General features: G+C 38.4%; 1 protein-coding gene across 7 annotated transcripts in view; it reads left to right on the top strand.

The window, feature by feature from the left end:
* NTNG1 (netrin G1) overlaps positions 1-19,714 on the top strand; it is a 347,271-nt gene that overhangs the window by 160,534 nt on the left and 167,023 nt on the right. For all 7 annotated transcript variants that reach the window (XM_009001807.5, XM_035252257.3, XM_009001801.5 and 4 more), the window contains exon 3: positions 18,971-19,611. In XM_009001807.5, coding sequence (XP_009000055.2) covers positions 18,971-19,611 — 641 coding nt within the window. The remainder of the gene's footprint in view (positions 1-18,970; positions 19,612-19,714) is intronic.

Here is a 19,714-nt window from a genome sequence, read left to right as displayed (position 1 = left end):
TATCCCTCCCCTAGCCGCCCACCCCTTGACAGGTCCCACTGTGTGATGTTTCTTCCCCTCCCTGTGTCAATGTGTTTTCATTGTTCGATTCCCACTTACGAGTGAGAACATGTGGTGTTTGGTTTTCTGTTCCTGTGTTAGTTTGCTGAGAGTGATGGTTTCCAGCTTCATCCATGTCCCTGCAAAGGACATGAACTCCTCCTTTTTTGTGGCTGCATAGTATTCCATGGTGTATATGTGCCACATTTTCTTTATCCAGTCTATCATTGATGGCCATGTGGGTTGGTTCCTAGTCTTTGCTACTGTGAACAGTGTCACAATAAACATATGTGTGCATGTGTCTTTATAATAGAATGAGTTATAATCCTTTGGGTATATACCCAGTAATGGGATTGTTGGGTCAAATGGTATTTCTGGTTTTAGATCCTTGAGGAATCACCACATTCTCTTCCACAGTGGTGAAACTAATTTACACTCCCACCAACAGTGTAAAAGCATTCTTATTTCTCCACATCCTCTCCAGCATCTGTTGTTTCCTGACTTTTTAATGATCTCTGTTCTAACTGGTGCGAGGTGATATGTCATTGTGGTTTCGATTTGCATTTCTCTAATGACCAGTGATGATGATGTCTGATGGCCACGTAAATGTCTTCTTTTGAATGTTCATATCCTTTGCCCACTTTTTGATGAGGTTGTTTATTTTTCTCTTGTAAATTTGTTTAGTTCCTTGTAGATTCTGGATATTAGCCTTTTGTCAGATGAATACATTGAAAAAAAATTCTCTCCCATTCTGTAGTTTGCCTGTTCACTCTGATGATAGTTTATTTTGCTGTCCAGAGGCTCTTTAGTTTAATTAGATCCCATTAGTCAATTTTGGCTTTTGTTACCATTGCCTTTAGTGTTTTGGTCATGAAGTCTTGCCCGTGCCTATGTCTTGAACATTTTATTGTTCTGTTTTTCATCCTAGGCTTTGTTTTCATCAACTGATTAGGCCGTATTTTTCATGCCTCCTGTACTCATGCTGTTATTCAATATTTTAGTCATTAATTTACTTACCTATTTATTTTGTGAGTGAGCTTCTCCCCTTTCCTGGACTAGTGCTGGAAACAATCATTCAAACACTCATTGGTACTAATGGTAAAGCCTCTTCAATCTAGACTGAGAAGCAGCAATTACCACTATGAGCTTTTGTTTGCCTAATCATTTTTTCTTTAATCACATCAGATTATTTGAACTAGTGCTATCCAATAGAAATAAACTACATCTATGTAAGTTATTTTAAATTTAACAGAGTTAAAATGAAACAGGTAAAATAATTTAATAGTTTGTTTTATTTAACCTAATATATTCAAAATATCATTTCAACATGCATTAGTATAAAGTTACTAGTGAGGTATTTTTACATTCTTTTCTTTTTGTACTAAGTCTTTAAAATCCAGTGTGTAATTTACACTTACATCACATCTCATTTGGACTAGCTACATTTCAAATGTTTAGTAACTAGATGTGGCTCATGGCTCCCCTCTAGGAAAACACAGGGCTAAACTGTTAACAGGACAAAAGAGTGGAAGCGGAGAAAAATAAATCTATATTGCCAATTATACTTCCGTTTCTGTAAGTGACTCCCCCCCCAACCCCCCAGTGAATTAGCTACTTTAATCTGGGAGTGAGATGTAGTCTTCAACATATACGTGGTCAACAGGGGCTGCGAAAAGTTAGATCATTACTCAAAGGTGATTCAGCTCATAAAGTCAAGAGTGTGGATTTAGTCTCATGTCTGATCTTTTCTCACCTGAGTTTTAATTACTCTGAATTCTGTGTTGTCTGGCAAGGTTGGGAGGACTGTGTTCTTTCTAATTTGGCCATAGCTGCTATAACAGGTTCGATACTAAGAGATAGATATGATAGGTACAATCAGAGTCATTTGGGGGATGTTTTTATTTCATCCACAAAGAATACCTTGGAACCTTGTACAGAGACACCATAAATAGTTTTTTACATTTAGATATCTGGGAGAATAGCTTATTTGTATTAAATGAAGAGATTAACTTTCATGCCTCCCTTTTATTAACCGACTTTGAAGAACTGAGTGCTGACCTATAGGTGACACACTGGACCCTAAAAAGGAGACTTTTATAAGATGGGAAGTAAGGAAGTTCATAGATAAGAGTAGCAATGATAGTGATGATGATGATGGTGATGATGGTAGTAATTTCTGACATTTATTGAGATCTTACTATATTCTAGGCACCATGCCAAGCTTTTTTTTAACATATTAGTTCATTTAGTCCTCCCAAAAACACTGTGGAATGTGTAAAATTATTATTCATCTTACATAGATGAGAAAAGCAAGACATAAAGAATTCACAGAGGGCTGGGATACAAACTCTGAAAAGAAAAGATTGTGCTCTTATTCATTCTAGGAAATACATATTTTCTGATAGAATAATTATTTGTTCCAGTTTTCCAGGCTTGAAAATAATGACTCCATCTTCATCCTGTGCTAACCCCATTCATCACTAGTTTCCATTTAACAAGGCTTATTTTTAACTTATCCCTAACTTCCTCCTATTTTTACTTGTTTCTCTCTGTCTTCTAACACAGCCCTGTTCTCACTTCCACTCAAGTTTTTTTCCACTTAGCATTTGTCCTTGGCCTTCTATTCCCTAGTAACTACTTTGGGGAGGGTAACTTACGTTGTTCCTTCCTTGGGTTGCAATTCCCAGCTTTAGCCTCTTGTCAAAAATTTGGTTGGGCCTACTTAGGTCCTGAAGCATATTCACAGCTCCTATCTTTTCCCCACTTTTTAATGGGGGTGACTTTTTCTTGTTAATTCATTTAAGTTCCTTATAGTTGCTGTATTCAACCTTTGTCAGATGCATAGTGTGCAAAATATTCTCTCCCATTCTGTAGGTTCTCCATTTACTCTATTGATAGCTTCTTTTGCTGTGCAGGAGCTCTGAAGTTTAATTAGATCCTATTTGTCAATGTTTGCTTTTGTCGAGATTGCTTTTGGCGTATCTGTCATAAAAACTTTGCCTGTTCCTATGTCTAGAATGGTACTCCTAGGTTGCTTCCAGGGTTTTTATAGTGTTGGGTTTTACATTTAAGTCTTTACTCCATCTTGAGTTGATATTTGTATATGGTGTAAGGAAGGGGTCCAGTTTCAATCTTCTGCATATGGCTAACCAGTTATACCAGCACCACTTATTCAATAGGGATTCCTTTTCCTATTGCTTGTTTTTGTCAGGTTTGGCAAAAACATATAGTTGTAGGTGTGTGGCCTTGTTTCTGGGCTCTCTATTCTGTTCCACTGGTCTATGTGTCCGTTTCTGTGCCAGTGCCATACAGTTTTGGTCACTGTAGCCCTGTAGTATAGTGTGAAGTCAAGTAGTGTGATGCCCCCAGAATTTTTCTTTTTGCTTAGGATTGTCTATTCAGGCTGTTCTTTTGCTTCCACATGAATTTTAGAATGTTTTTTCAAATTCTGTGAAAAAAAATGTCACCGGTAGTTGATAGAAATAGCATTGCATCTGTAAACAGCCTTGGGCAATATGGCCATTTTAACAATATTGATTCTTCCTATTCATAAGCATGAATGTTTTTCCATTTGTTTTCCATTTCTTTGATTGGTGATTTGTAATTCTCCCTGTTGAGATCTTTTCACCTCCCTGGTTAGTTGTATTTCTCAGTATTTTATTATTTTCTTTTTGTGGAAATTGTGTATGGGATCGCATTCCTGATTTGGCTCTTTGCTTAGCTGTTGTTGGCTTATCACCATCCTTTTCACTGTCTTCCAGACATTACGCCTTGATGTATTATAGGTTCTTTGTTTTCCTTTGTTCTCTACTTCCAGTTAAACTCCGACTGAATCTTCCATCATCTTGCTCTTCATCAGCCCCTTGTTCTCACAGCTAGATAATTAAAGCTAACTCCTAACTGGCTTTCCTACCTCCAATCTATCCTCTTCTCATTTTATACTGCACGGCAGTTATCATGGTTTTCCTCTATTTCTAAGTCTGTCTCAGTCCGTGTCTTAGACTTCAATGGAAATAGAGTCATCAACTCTAGGCCAGCTCTGGACCCTTTCTGGCCCACCATAAGGTCTCTTGATTTATAAACTCATGTTTGAGAGTTAGTATCTCTGTAGATAAAGAGAAAAGTCAAAGATAATGCTTCACCTTTGCTAGATATTTCACAAGTGACAAATTCAGCAGATATAGCATTGAATTAGAAGACATCAAATTGCTTAATTTTTGAGCAGTTTCATATTTTGTCAAACGAATACATTAATCATAAAATAGTTTGTTGTACATTCATTTGTCTGCTCATCATTTATTGACTATCCTGTGCAAGGAATTTTGAAGGATACAAAAATGAAGAAGATGTGTCCAAGATTCTTTGCAGGCCAAGTATTGGAATTCTTACCAAATCTTGCTTTTGATTCTGCTTCATCAGTTGTTGAGATGACTCCCAGTATTGGACTCAACTTGAACTTTTTGTTTTCTCTGGAAAGGATTGTGGACAGCTAATAAAGAAAGTAAACCGAGTATGAGACATCTGCTATGAAAACCATTCATGGCTTTCAGTTCTCCAGTTAATCAAACCCAAACATTTCTACCCAGCTTTTAATGCTCTCTAAAATCAACTTCTTCTTTTATATTTAAACCTACCTCCTACTACCTCACAGCGCTACTCCCGGTCTCCTAAATATTAGGATTGTTTTACATCCTTACAGACAAACTCCCGCCATTTCCTTTAACTAGATTCCATGACATTTTGGACCTTAGTTTATTCATCAGTAAAACTAGGATAGTACTTACTCCTAAGGAATTGTGAAGATTAAATGAAATGACAAATAGAAAGCCCCTTTTATAATTCCTAACCTTGAGGGTATTGAATGGTCATTGATTCCTTCTCCATTTCAAAACAGAAATGGGTTTCAATTATGCAAATATGACACGTTTTTCAAAACCAAGACTCTGCCTCCTCAAAATCTTTCATAATGACATTTGAACTCCATTTTTCTCCTTAACAATAGATTTTTGTACATATTGTCTTCAAATTAGGATATTACTAACTGCTATTTTATTTCCTTTTATCAAAGAGGCCCTCTACTTTCTCAATCTTGCCTTTTCTCAATCTTGGTCTTGCAGCTTTCTCAATCTTGTCTTGCTACTATATTTTAGCTGATAGGGAAGAATCAACCTTATTTTGAACTAACCTACAATATCTGACAGTGCTTGGCACGTGATAGATGCTGAATATATTATGTCATTTAATTTACTTAAGTTCACAATGATGGATCTGGTAGACAAACAGCTATTCCATCTTATACATAAGTGAAGATTATATTTATTGTTGGTAATACACCAAGAGATTTGTGTGTCTGCTGATCTGAATACAATATATTTTAATGAAACAGTAGCATATTATGTATCAGGTATGAACTTGGACAAGCACAATTTTGAAAGTTGGATTTAGAGAAAATATATTTCAAGTTTGCAAATGCTAAAAATAGAAGATCGTGGGGAGGGGAAAAGAAAAATGAACTCAATTGAAGATAGAATTGTTTTAGTTCAGTGGGCCCTGAAATACACTAGCATGTCCCAAACAGTGACAAGACCAGGTTTAATGAGCTTGTTGCCTATTCAGTTCTGAGGGCCTTCTTTGAAAAAAATAAATAAAAGACTAGCAATACAAACCTATATAAAAGGCCTGAGCTGCAGCTTGTGTAATAGAGTTTCTCTGAGGGGTAAGTTTCATTAGCTCATGATGAATCAACCTCTGAACTCAGGTAGAATAAGCCATTGAAGCTGGGGCAAGTAAACAAAGACCACTTCCCTCTTCTCCAGCAGAATAAGCTTTGTTCCTTGTTCTATACCCATTTCTACCTTACATCTGACAATTTTTTCAAGACTTTTCCCCACTGAAGCACCTCCATGCATGGCCCTTGTAAAATGACAACCACCCCATTCAGTGCTTTTTCCATCAGTTTGTATTTGGCTCTCCGTAACTGCTCAAGAACAAATACATTCTTCCTGTTCAGCTTCTCCTGAGAACGCAGAAGGATGCTGTGGATTGGATAAGCAAGGCAAGATGGGATTAGGGAGAGAGATGGTCAGCTCTGAAGCCACTAGGAGAAATATTTCTTTGACTGATGGAGAAAAATGAAGATAAAATGAACAGCCAGAAATGACTGGGACATCATCGCAGCTCATGCCATTTGTCTTTGTCCTCTAACCTCACCAGAAACCCCAGTAACCATATCAATCACACACACAGGCACTCTGTACTGGGACCTGGACATTTTTTTACATTTCTTATTACATTATACAAATTCCATGTACACCTCATTGAAATAGTTCTTTAAGCTTGATTATGTCAATTCCCAATGACCAACCTGTGAGCAAATCCCTTCCATCTTATCCCTCACTTCCAAACCTACCTAATTTTTCCTGTCTTCTTCCTGGTTTTCTGTCTTGTCTGCTTCTCTTTCCTTAGATCATTAAAAAATGTTTGCACACTTATTATGTGTCAGTTCTTCGTCTCATATAATTATAGTAGGAGAGATACAAAAAATAATCGCAATTTTATATGATGAATTGAACGACGGTGCCTATGTATGTGCTCATAGGCTGGTATGACTGACTCATGAGGTGTGAACACGACCCATGAGTGAAAAAATAAAAGGCACATTCAGAGACTTGCAGAGGCTATATCTTGAAGGATCTTACATGCTATGCTAAAGAATTTGAATGGTGCATTCAAAGGTTAGTGATAAATCCATTAAATAGCTTTAAAAGGGAACATGATACAGTCAGATTTGGGTTGTAGAAAGATCACTTTAGCAGCTATGCAGAAAATAGGTTATAAGATGGCAATACTGTGTGGAGGGAGATCATTTTGAGCTGACTAATGATAATTCAGAAAAAGTATATTTTAAAAAAACTAACAAAGGCAATGGCAATATGAATGAAGCTGCGGTGAAAAATTTCATCTGTAGACTTCTTTGATAACAGATTGATGAAGAATAAGGAATTTAAGAGGACTCCAACCTTTCCTGTTTAGGAAATGGAAGAATTTGGTATTACTCTCTGAATCAAGAAACACAGATGGGGGAGTATGTTTAATACTAACTACTAATTATTGAACACTAAGCACTTAATGTGCATTATATAACTGTATCTCACATTAGCAGCATTAATTATATTGAATTTAAAGAAGAAATCAATGCTCAAAAAGTGAAGAAGCTTGTCAAAAATTACACAATAGCAAAGTGGTAGAGCTGGAATTCAAACTTAGGAGGATCTGACCCAGAGCTATGCTTCTTAACGAATACTCTACCAGTGCGAATTGATGTGTGGGCCAGAGGCTTCCTGAATGCAGATGATCTAAGGTACTTTCTAAATAACAGGTTCCTGGGTCCCGCAGGAACCAGTCTATTCAAACAGAATTCCTAGTGGGTGGGGACTGGATTTACCAGGCATTTTCTATGCACCTTAATGTTTATATACAACTGTAATGCATAGTAATATGCTACTGCTTGGTACAAAGATAGTAACAAATTCACTTTTTTTGTATGAGAATTTTTGGTATTTTTTCCAAATACCACATTTATAGAAAAGATAAAATATAAATAACTTTTTTCTGAGCTATTTGACTGTAAGTTGTCAACCTGATGCCCATAATCTTTTAACACATTAATACCTCCTACAAATAAGAACATTCTCTTACATAGTTACAATTTGACAATCAAAATCAGGAAATGAATATGGATCCTTTACTACCATATAATTTTCAGACTTCTGACCAGTGACACCAGCCAGTTGTGCCAATAGTATCTTTTGTAGCAAAAAGATCTACTCTGGATGGCATTAGTTGTCAGACACCTTCAGTCTCCATCAGTCTGAAATGGTTTCTCAAAATTTCTATGACACACTTAGATACTACAGGGCAGTTATTTTATCAAATTCCCCTCCCTTTGGTTTTGTCTGATATTTCCTCATGGTTAGATTCAAATTATGCATCTTTTGCAAGAATATTTACAAGGAATATAGCTGCCTTGTTTAAACCCAACTCATAGCTCTAGGAGTGAATTATTCAAGAAGGAAGAGAGAGGAAAAGTTAATTTTTCAATATGTTGAATTTGAAATGCTTGTGGAGCAGTTAGATGATGTCTACTAAGTACTTGACTAGATGGATCTGAGGTTCACCTGGGAAATCAGAGCTGAAGACACAATTTTAGAGTCACCAATGTATGACAGTTAAAGCTGTCAATGGGAATTAACTCAATGAAGGACTTTATGTGGAGCTAGAAGGGAAAAGGCCAAAGGATGAGAAGACCACAGGTGCACATTGATTTTAAGAATCTAAAATCAGAAGGAAAACAGGCAAAAGAAAATGAAGAGGAGCAGATGATGGAAAGATTAAAAAATACGGTGAAACAGGATTAGGAAAACTAATGGAGATGAAGGCTACATTCCTAAATTAATCCCTCCCGTCGATATTTTCTTCAAACTGTTCTTTCATTTACCCTTCTTTACTGTATTTGGACTTTTCTGACAACGTGGATTCCTTTATAATTCCTGTAAATGGAATCTGCTCCTCTCTTACGATTTAATTCACTATTCAAAAAAAAACTTGACATACCATTTGTTTATCTTTTGTCCCTGCAAGGCCTTTTTATCCCCACAGCAGGCATGATATTCTTTCCTATCATAACTAAGTGATCTAGTGGGAAGTTTATTTTCTACTAAACCCAAATTTTAAAAAATTCTTCTTTATGAAAGTTGACCTTTTTCCTTATTTTAACCTCTTATGTGACCTATTCAAATCTACTTTTTGAAAAATGAGATACACACCTACTTAACAGCTGGTTTGTTAGGTATTGATGAGTAGCATCCTTGGGCCTAGCAAATAAATAAGTATTGCCTGCCTATATATGTAGGCACAGTCAAGGCCTTTGCTCTTTTACCCCTACACTTTCTCGTCCATTATTCTTATCCACTCTCACTTTTAAATACCTCTATAAGCTAATGTCTCATAAATGTATGGTCTCCAACCTGGCCTCTCCACTGAGGTCCAAACTCACAGTTACCTGAAGACTTCAATATACAGAAAGGTGGTATAACATGGTGGTTGCAAATAATGACTAACTGATTGCCTGGACCTGGTTCCTGACTCTTGAGACTTACTAGCTCAAATTTATTAAATCTAGCAAGTAGTAACTTCTTAGCAAGTTACTTAAATGATTTGTACTTCAACTGCCCTATCTGTAAAACAAGGCAAATAACGGTATCTACTTCATGGTGTTGTTATAAAGATGAAACGAGCAAAACATTTAGAAAAGTGTTGAACACATCCTAAGCAGCACATACACTTACTTCTATTATATATTTCATAAGAATATCAAATTTAACATTTTCAGTCTTGAACCCTTGCTCTCTCCACAATGCCAAACCTGGCCTTCCATTTCAGTAAAAAGTACCACCAAACACCTACTCGGTCAAGCCAGAAACCTGCTTTTTATCACTTCTTGTTCTTTGTCTCTACCTTATATCTAGACCTGTCATAAATATTAAGCAGGTTTATAAAGCTCTACTGATTGTCCTTTAAAATATACCTTCCATCCATCCTCTTCTGTTCATTTCCACTCCTCCCACCCCAGATCAAGCCACCATCATGCCTCATTCAGTGACTCTAGTAAACCTCCTATGGGTTGCTCTGCTTCTGCTCCCTACCCGCTTAGGGTCCATTATCCACATGGAAGACACAGAGAACATTAAAAATGTAAATCAGATTGTGGCAGGTCTCTTCATACAGCATATCAGTTCTTCCATGTCACATAGTCTTTATCTAGCCCTCGGGCTCATGCATGGTCTCCTCTGTGCCTTCTTCCCCAGCCTCATCCCCTTCACTTCCGTCTAGTTTATTACACTCCAGTAGCAATCCCTTTGTATCACTTCCTATAGAACCCCAAGTTCTACCTCAGCTTAGGGCCTGACATTTGTTACTCCCTTTGCAAAGAATGCTCTATCTCCCAGCCTCGAGTCCCGAGTCCTTTGTTACTTTTTGGCTCTCAATTTATTTTCCTCTCATAGAACTCTGTGATTTCCTTTTGCAGTTCATATATAATTACATAATTGTTTACTTTTGTAGGGGCTGCCTTTCCAACCAACCTGTAAACTTAGTTTATGTAGGGACTCAGTTGTTTAATTTACCACACTATACCCAGAATACAGCACAGCATCTGTCATATCCAATAACTATTTATTGAATGAATGAATGAATGAATGAAAGATAGGAGTATAGATAAAGTACTCTTTCAGGTTCTGGAAAGCTTTCTTGGAAGCTGGAGATTGACAAAAGTCCACTTCTTTTTTCAGGAAAGCCACAAAAATTAAGATGTCATTAATAAAGAGGTATTTCCCTAATTCCCAGGTTGTGAGTGCTTGCTTAAAAACACCAGTTCCTGTGCCTTTACTCAGAACCAAAAATTTAGAATTTCCGAAGCTGGGGCCCAGGAAGCAACATTGTACTTATGTCCCAGGTGACTCTAATGCACACCAGATGCTGTTATCATGAGAATAAAATATATTTCTTTTTTTTCTTTGAGATGGAGTTTTGCTCTTGTTGCCCAGACTGGAGTGCAATCGCACAATCTCGGCTCACTGCAACCTCCACCTCCTGGGTTCAAGCAATTCTCCTGCCTTAGCCTCCCAAGTAGCTGGGATTACAAGCATGTACCACCACACTCACCTAACTTTTGTATTTTTAGTAGAGACATCGTTTCTCTATGTTGGTCAGCTGGTCTTGAACTCCCGATCTCAGGTGATTCATCTGCCTCAGCCTCAAGTACTGGGATTACAGGCATGAGCCATTGTGCCTGGCTAAAATATATTTCTAAAAAAAGCAATTAGTGTTCTAGGTACTATCTTCTACCTGGAAGTGCTAAGTATGGAGACACTACCCATATAGCCATGGGTGGAGTGAAGCAAATATTTTTCCACCAGGAATTTGATGTCGAGATGGTGAAACTCAGTTCTCAGACTTAACATGACTAGCTTTGCTTGGACCACCCCGGGTTGGTTTGGAGGAAGTAGAAAATTCAGGAGGGTGGTCAGATAGAGTAAATTATTCTCAAGCCTCCCAGACTTCTCTTTCCTTCTTCATACTCTCTTTAATTGGGTTTGAGCACATACCTTCAAATCTGCCCCAAACATGAAATGTCTTTGTGGGGTTTTTTTCCCTACAAATGCTTGCAAATTGTTTTTGCATTTTACTCCACAAAATATGTTTTTGTAAACTATAAAATTACATTGAATTATGTACCAAGAGATAAAACTGATGCTCCAGGAAATGGCACTGTGTTGGTGATGACTCAGTTTACCCTCAAGGACACCTAATACTCTGTTTGGGCACATGAGCAACCCATTTGAGAACCACATGGTTGTTGCCTGTATACATTTAATCTCCACACTAATCTGCAGGTATCTTGTATTTTCTTGTGTTCTTCATGATGTTTTCAACATAGTAGATATCCAATAAATAGCTAATGAATTTGGAAAACAGGATTTTGAAAGAAGTAAGGAATCTGAGAAAGTAGGATAGAGCTGCCAGAAGCCAGTCGCTGCTGAAAGTGCCATGGTAGGAAGGTCCTGCCTATCTCTCAGGATCAAGCGATCACTTCAGCATAGAATGCTTTTGGTCTTAACGTAGTCTCTCAAAACTGGTGGCCTTCAATACATGGGCTTCAAATGGGTCTTGGAGTTGCACACTCATGTGGAGAAGAAAAAAGTTTTTTAACATCAAATAAGAGCTTTCAGGATTCAAAATGCTCAAACTACCTCTCATGATACCTGATGGGACCAGGACTCAGAACATTCCCACCTCCATGATATTTTACCTTCCCTTGTTTTTCTCAAGTTGTATTAACGTAAATGCTAACAGCTTACTTAAGCTTTTCGGTAATTAACATTTTTAAAATCTGTGCTCTGATCTGATTCAAGCCATTTATAAGGTGAAATATTCTATCAAAGCCTTATTAGTGATTTTTTAAAAACGCTTTTTCTTTAAAGCTCCCTACCACTTGCAATAACGTCACCTTAGTTCACAGCTTTTCTGCAGATATTCACTTTCAACCCCACTTGATTCAGTTAGTATTTATTTCATGTCCAGTACATGCAAAGTAATAACTGGCATTGCTATATAGGAGTCTATTTTTGTGGCTTGTGGCTTGGGAAATTTTTTGGCTCCTTCTTAAAAACTTGGTCTTCTTGACCTCTCGGCCTTCACCAGTTTGAAAATTCCAACCATAATCCTCTGTGGGGATTTACGCAGGTGTCTATTATGGCCCATAATCTGTGATAGGGCTTCCAGTATTCTTGCTGCGGAAAGGTTAAGCCCTCCGTCTTTATTCCTGAGTGAAAAAGTCCACAAGGTGTTAGCATTGTCAGGGAGCAGATTGAAACAAGCTGCAACTTCAATCAGGCCCTAAGCTGGCATCTATGCCAGCACAGAATCTCTGTGATGAACAAAGGGTTCCATTAGAAAATGGAGCAGTTAGTTTTTAACTCGAGAGTTATACAAAAGCAAAACTCTTTATCCTCTGCTATTCGTAGGGTGGCCATATTCTCCAAAACTGAGATTTGAGACTCCCATTCTGACAGCTACGTGGGTGCTTTTGTCACAACAGCTTCAGAATACCTAATGCTGGGCCAGTCTCATAGTATTTAGGATGTGGTAGTCCCACTTTATCCACAGGTGTAATCCCCATAATTTCAGGTATCCTACAATCTGAAAATATTAAATGGAAAATTCTAGAAATAGTTCATAGGTTTTAAACTGTGCGCCTGTCTAAGTAGCTTGATAAAATCTCACACCACCTCACCCTATCCATCCTGGGATTTGAACCATCTTTTTGTCCAGAATCTCTACACTGACACAGTAGATGTTACCCACCCACTAATCAGTAGTCATCTCAGTCATCTCTGTGATACTATTGTGATAGTATCACAGTGCTTGTGTTCAAAGAACCCTTATTTTATTTAATAATGGCCCCAAGACACAGGAGTAGTGTTGCTCGCAATTTGGATATGCCAAAGAGAAGCTGTAAAGTGCTTCCTTTAAGTGAAAAGGTAAAAGTTCTCGACTTAATAAGGAAAGAAAAAAAATCACATTGAGGTTGCTAAGAGCTATGGTAAGAACAGATCTTCTATCTGTGAAACTGCAAAAGAGAAAAATTTGTGCTGGTGTTGCTGTCACACCTCAAACTGCAAAAGTTATGGCCACAGTGTGTGGTAAGTGCTTAGTTAAGAGGGAAGAGGTATTACATTTGTGAGTGGAAAACATGAACAGAAATGTTTCGACTGATAGCAATCGGATTTGCTGCTATCCTCACTTTCAGGCATCCAATGGGGGTCTTGGAACATATCCCAGCGGATAAAGGGGGACTAGTGAGTACTGTTGCTGTATGCATACCACCCATTGGTACCCAGCATACAGTTAGCAAAGAAGCTTACAAAATGGGATTGCACTACACGGCCATTTGTAGAGATCACTCCCTTTTTGTCCTGAGGGCCAGTGGGCAACTGGAAACATAAGGCCTTGTGGACCTTCCTGTCTGAAGATGTACAGTCTGTCTCTAGAACTGTGCTGATCAGGGCTTGTTAGTATGTTCGTGGTGCTGTTCTTTATCTTTCAGACTTCTGAATCTGCAAGAGACGTCCGCTATCTTAGATTGTGCTTACCTCTGGTACTGACTTGTCTCTGCTTCTCCCCAGTGCCAGTAACTGAGCTATAAGACTGGAAGGGGGCACCTCAGCATGACTTGTGAACATCAGCTCCCAGACTCAGAATAGTCAAAATATCTTCAGAAAGTCATAAAGAAGGGGCCTTCCCATGCTATAGCCAAGCAAAAATTTGGGAGCAGAAGGACTTGAGGCAAGGGAGAGTGGCCAGGAAGTGGCAAGAAGGAACTGGGAAGGGGAGTCTCTCCACCAAAAATTATACCTCTGATAAAAGGAGTCAATCACTAGTCTCCCAGAACCTGTCTAGACAATGCCCCAGCCTTTCAGTGGAAGCATGGTGCTCATGGTTCCAATCTCTGAGGAATGAATAGCAGGCTCTGCAACCAATTTCCACACTCTTTTAAAGGCTTTGCATTGGAAAAACCCTAATGGTATCTATTTCAGAGTCACAGCAGGAACAGGTTGGGAGTGCCATTCCAGAATGCTGCTTCTTGCCTTTGTGTCTTTTTAGACTGTCACCAATAAAACAAGCAAGGATGAGCCAGATGCAAATGAGTACAGGACATCTCTGTCTCATTCTTTTTTCATGATGCATTTAAGTGTTAACCCAAACATGTCTCACAAGCACTTGCATACATGCCTGCTTGGCACGTAGCTTACAGTTCATCAGCAAATCTCCCATAAGAATTCTCTTCATTTTCAACTGTTGTTCCCAATAGTGTGCCCATAGGTAAAGCTTGGAAGGGCCAAGTCAAAATGATAGCAACCACAAGTGTTATCTTAATACTGCTTACATGAGATTTTTAAAAACTATAAAACTCTCGAGGGCTTAACAGATCTTAGGTGCAAGGATGTTCTTTTCAGAGTGTCACTTGGCCAGAAGGAAGGAAGGCAACTTCCATCAATAGAAACAGTAAAAACGTGCCTCAAATTGTATTTATCTCTCTAAATTCTGAAAGCATATTAAGGAAGAATAACAATATTCCACTTTGGCTACAAATTGCTAATTAAGAACTACAGTTCTCCCAGAGGTAAAATATTAACATTTTAAAAGTGAAATTAAACATCGCAATCTTCTTCTAATTGTTATAAAAATATTTAGCAGCAATATCTGTTTAATTATTTAGGCATTTGTTAGTGGTGTAAATACTATCAGCATAGGCATAAATATTTTCTTCTTTGTCCACAGACAATCGGCTAAGGATATGTTGCTTGTCGAACTTCAATTAAGATCTATTTAAGGCTGCCTGCTGGCCACAAAATAATTACTTACACTTTCTGATGCCTGAATCTGTTAGATATAGCAGGAAGAAGTGTTCTTTGTTTTTGTAAGTCGGGAAAAGTTGCTTTCTTATATAAATTTCATTGTTGATGTTATTAAAGAGGATTAGGGTGGGGTGGAAGTAGTTGAAAATCTAATTAAACTAATCCCTTTAACAGGAATTGTTTTCATATTGATAATTCTCTGTAACAACAGTATTACAGATCACACCCATGTGAAATATTTACACTAAATATTTCAGCCTGTAATCTCTCCTCCAGCTTTTTCTTTGGGGAGTGATAAGATTTATGGCTTCTTCACCTTTCTTCTTCTCTTTTCCTTTCTCTCACCTGAAGGGCAGGGGACCAAAATGAAATCTTTTGTTTTTTTCCTGCTTCCTCTGTTAATTTTCTCTCAATGTCATCATATCTCAGCAAGTTATGTTAATAGCCATAAATCACTAATCTCCTAAAAGAGCATGAGTGCTATGAAATAGAACAATCCAATTGATGTTTTCCCCCTTTGGTATCTACAGTCATTTGGTGTAGATTCTCATTTGAAATGATTTGTTTACCCATTGATTTCAATAAATTGTTATGCTGCTGAAAATATCACTAAGAGTAGAGTCAAATGAAGGACGAAACTGTCATTCTGGTAAACCTCGTCTGATCATCTCCAGTATAAATTGGGAAGTGTTCTCAATCAGCTCAAGTGTCACATTATCAGGGAGACCTTCTCTGACTTCCCAAAATAAAATTACCATCACAGTTCCTCCCGTAATACCACTGCCTCCTTTAGCTGGCTTTGTTTTCTCCATACAAGTCACACCGTGTAACATTACAGCACATTATGTTTGTTGTTTAGTGCATCTCCCCCAACTAGGATGGAAGTGCCACAGGAAGCAAGGACTTGGATTTGTCTACTGCTGTATCTTGAGAGCCAAGCTGAGTGACTTAAACATGGCAATCAATAAATAATTGTTGCATGTATGAATCTTTACTCTCATCTTTTTAGATGCCTAAAGCACCAGATCTGTGCGAAGCGATGAATAACGTGATATGAATGTAGACATTTGCCCTGAGCTGGCTGATCCACTGAGTCTCAACGGAAGGAGGCCCACTGAGAAGAGACCTAGTGCTTTCCGTAGTCATGCCTCCATTAAAGGGCTAAAACTGCGGTGCTGTTTGACCTCCACATGTTTACAACATCAGGAGTGATATAAAGCAGAGAATCTCTAAGGATGCCCTCCAGGACATGATTTCTGTAGAATATGAACAGGAGTAATTAAACCACACAGGGACTCCATGGTCACATAAGTCTGTGAAACTAGGTGTTATGTGAAGCTAAACAGGATTCTTAATTTCAAAATAGCTCAGATTATGAAAATGTTCGTTAGGACTCTCCAAGACAAGAAGATTAGGCTGTGCTTCCCAAACTCATTTGATCTGAGACATTTCCTTTCTACCAGCCAATCCTGTTTCTACGACAGGGCTGCAACAGAGGGAACTCCAACGACTTGAGAATTCAACAAGCCAGGGAAGGGGTAAGAGGCACCAGCCTCCTCTCTGCCTCTCAATGACTTTATTATGCGACCTTGGGCAAATTGCTGAACATCTCTATGTTTCAATTTCCTCTTCTCTGGGTAGAGATGGAAAGGGTTACCCAGGAAAATGTATGTAGTGTCCAGCACACAAGTGCTAACTAAATGGTGGTTATTGGCAATACCTTTTATTGAGTATAGGCATGAGAGCCTTTTACATAGATTTCTTCAGGCATAGTTTGTAAGATACGTTTGTTAGTATTGACCAATTTCCAGAAGCAGCCTAATGTGTCCTCTCCTGTGGTCCCAGCGCCATATCCCTATCTGAGAATCTCTGCACATCTATGCTGAAAGTAAACAAATGTTATCTTGCCACACAACTTACTATGAACGTCTGATAACTCACTTTGGTGGATCCCGCATCAAGAAACAAGGCTCTTTCCCCTTGTTTCCATAGCCCTGACCTCAGATAAAGACACTTTTGTCAGGAGGAAGATGGTACCATCCAAGTCAGTGACTGCGCAGATGGCTACATGCTGACAGATTTTGAAGTGACCATATTTTTTCAGTAAATTTCAAATGAAGGTGTGATTTGTGCAAATCTGACCTCTTCCTGTAAAATGTGCATTTACATATATTTAGAATTTATAAATCCTGACAGATTCCACAATATTTATAGCCCTCCATAAAAAGCCTTTGCCCATTTGCAGAGCTTTGCATTTGGCTCTCTGGCATGCTTAAGAGACTTTAAATAATAATAAATTTGGTGATTTATTCCACCTGGAACAGAAACTTATTTCCCCCCTCCCTTGGCTCATTTTGAAGGGGATACTATAAATAGTACCGCAGATGCTGGGATCAGGACTAGGGAATTGAAATTCGAGAGAGAAGTACAGAAACATTTTCATTATCACTGATTCCTTGAGTGTATTTTTAAAACAGTCCTGTTCCTCAAATAATGTACCTTCTCTCCTTTCTCCTGCCCTATCACAATTATACTTGAGTCTCTAAAACCTGTTGCCCACTTCAGGATTCAGTTACATTAACGAGAAGGAGAGAGTGAGAGTATTAGCTGACCAGGTAGGAGGAAGTTGCCTCTAGGGAGACCAAAGCAATTCTCCTGTGTTCATCTTCTATTTCATAACTGAGTGTCAGTGTCGAAAGTGGAAATTCATTGTCAGAGGACTAGCTCTTGTATCCTACAGGTATGATGAAAAGCTCACAGTTCATGGCAAAACAAAACAAAAAAAACAAGAAACCTAATTGTAATTACAAAAGGAAGCCTAAGGACAGTGTGAGGATCAATTCTTTCCACCCAGCCATGCTCATAATAACTGAGTACAGAATAAGAGAGAAACACCTGAATAGTTGAGTACAAATAGTATGGCTTGTTTTCTAAAAAATGAAATCAACAAAAATCTGGTAACTTGTCATTTGCCATAGAATCTACCGAGCAACCATTTAGTGTAGCATAAGCAGTGTCGTAACTTGTTGTAATATAACTAGGATATTTCTTTCTAGCTTCTTGTCTGAATGGCTGTGAAGGAAGCAGTGTTAGTTAAAGGGAGAACAGTAATAACTAACATCCATGAAGAACTGCCTATGGGCTGGCCCAGAGTAACAAAGGCATCAAGTGGCTGTGGTTTGATGTGCAACAGCCTCCTAATTGAGTAGCAGGTTTTCTTGGCCTGATAACTTGGAGCACACTCCCAGCCCCAAGACTTTTCTAAGCAATCCTTTTATCTTTACCTAACAAGATGGCAGATATTTGGACCAAGCCCCAGAGCCTTTAGGGTACCACATTTTAATAATTTGTGGCGAGCAAAGTAAATGTTTTAAAATCAGACATTGTGAATCAAGGACCCAGTTAAGTATAATGGATTTCAGGGAAAGCCAAAAAAAAAAAAAAAAATGCTGAATGTTGTATGGGAGTATTGTCTCCCCCACAGAACACAGGTACCTATGGTTCATGGCTGATTCTAAAGCTTTGCTTGAAAAGTGACTTTTTAAAGAAGTGTGCTCTTAAGGATTGTCCTTCAGGCAGGGAGGAATTTCCCTTGCTTTTCTATAGCATCTTTCTAAGAGGAAGCGGAGGTATTAGAGCTGTTAGACAGTTGCTCAGTGTCTTCGTGCTTCTGTGACCACATTATGGGTCTAACACATATGGGATAAATAAACTGTTTTCATTTCTTAAAGCACATGGAAGGAAACAAGACAAGAAAATTACCATATTGCTTTTTTTAAGCTATTAAGAAAGAGAATCCAGTGAGGGCAAATAAAAATGATTACTGAAAACAGATTTTGCTTTTTGTTTTTTTCTTTTTTTTTTTTTCTAGCCTCTTACTGAGCAACAGCAATATGGCAAGACTTGTGGGAAACCAGTGTTTTGATGCACCCTCTTTTGTTCTTCTTCCATAGGGCAATCCCTACATGTGCAATAATGAGTGTGATGCGAGTACCCCTGAGCTGGCACACCCCCCTGAGCTGATGTTTGATTTTGAAGGAAGACATCCCTCCACATTTTGGCAGTCTGCCACTTGGAAGGAGTATCCCAAGCCTCTCCAGGTTAACATCACTCTGTCTTGGAGCAAAACCATTGAGCTAACAGACAACATAGTTATTACCTTTGAATCTGGGCGTCCAGACCAAATGATCCTGGAGAAGTCTCTCGATTATGGACGAACATGGCAGCCCTATCAGTATTATGCCACAGACTGCTTAGATGCCTTTCACATGGATCCTAAATCCGTGAAGGATTTATCACAGCATACGGTCTTAGAAATCATTTGCACAGAAGAGTACTCAACAGGGTATACAACAAATAGCAAAATAATCCACTTTGAAATCAAAGACAGGTTTGCGTTTTTTGCTGGACCTCGCCTACGCAATATGGCTTCCCTCTACGGACAGCTGGATACAACCAAGAAACTCAGAGATTTCTTTACAGTCACAGACCTGAGGATAAGGCTGCTAAGACCAGCCGTTGGGGAAATATTTGTAGATGAGCTACACTTGGCACGCTACTTTTACGCGATCTCAGACATAAAGGTGCGAGGAAGGTAAGAGAAAATCTGTCTGCCTTCAATGGGAATGGGTGTGTCCAAAGAAAATGCCAGAATATCAGTCTCACAGCTCTAAAGTAACATTTGTCAATTTCTACGG

The sequence above is a fragment of the Callithrix jacchus genome, chromosome 7 (genome assembly GCF_049354715.1).
Source record: "Callithrix jacchus isolate 240 chromosome 7, calJac240_pri, whole genome shotgun sequence".
Taxonomy (NCBI): Eukaryota; Metazoa; Chordata; class Mammalia; order Primates; family Cebidae; genus Callithrix; species Callithrix jacchus.
Note: the sequence above shows the minus strand (reverse complement) of the source record. Positions and strands in the feature narration are given on the sequence as shown.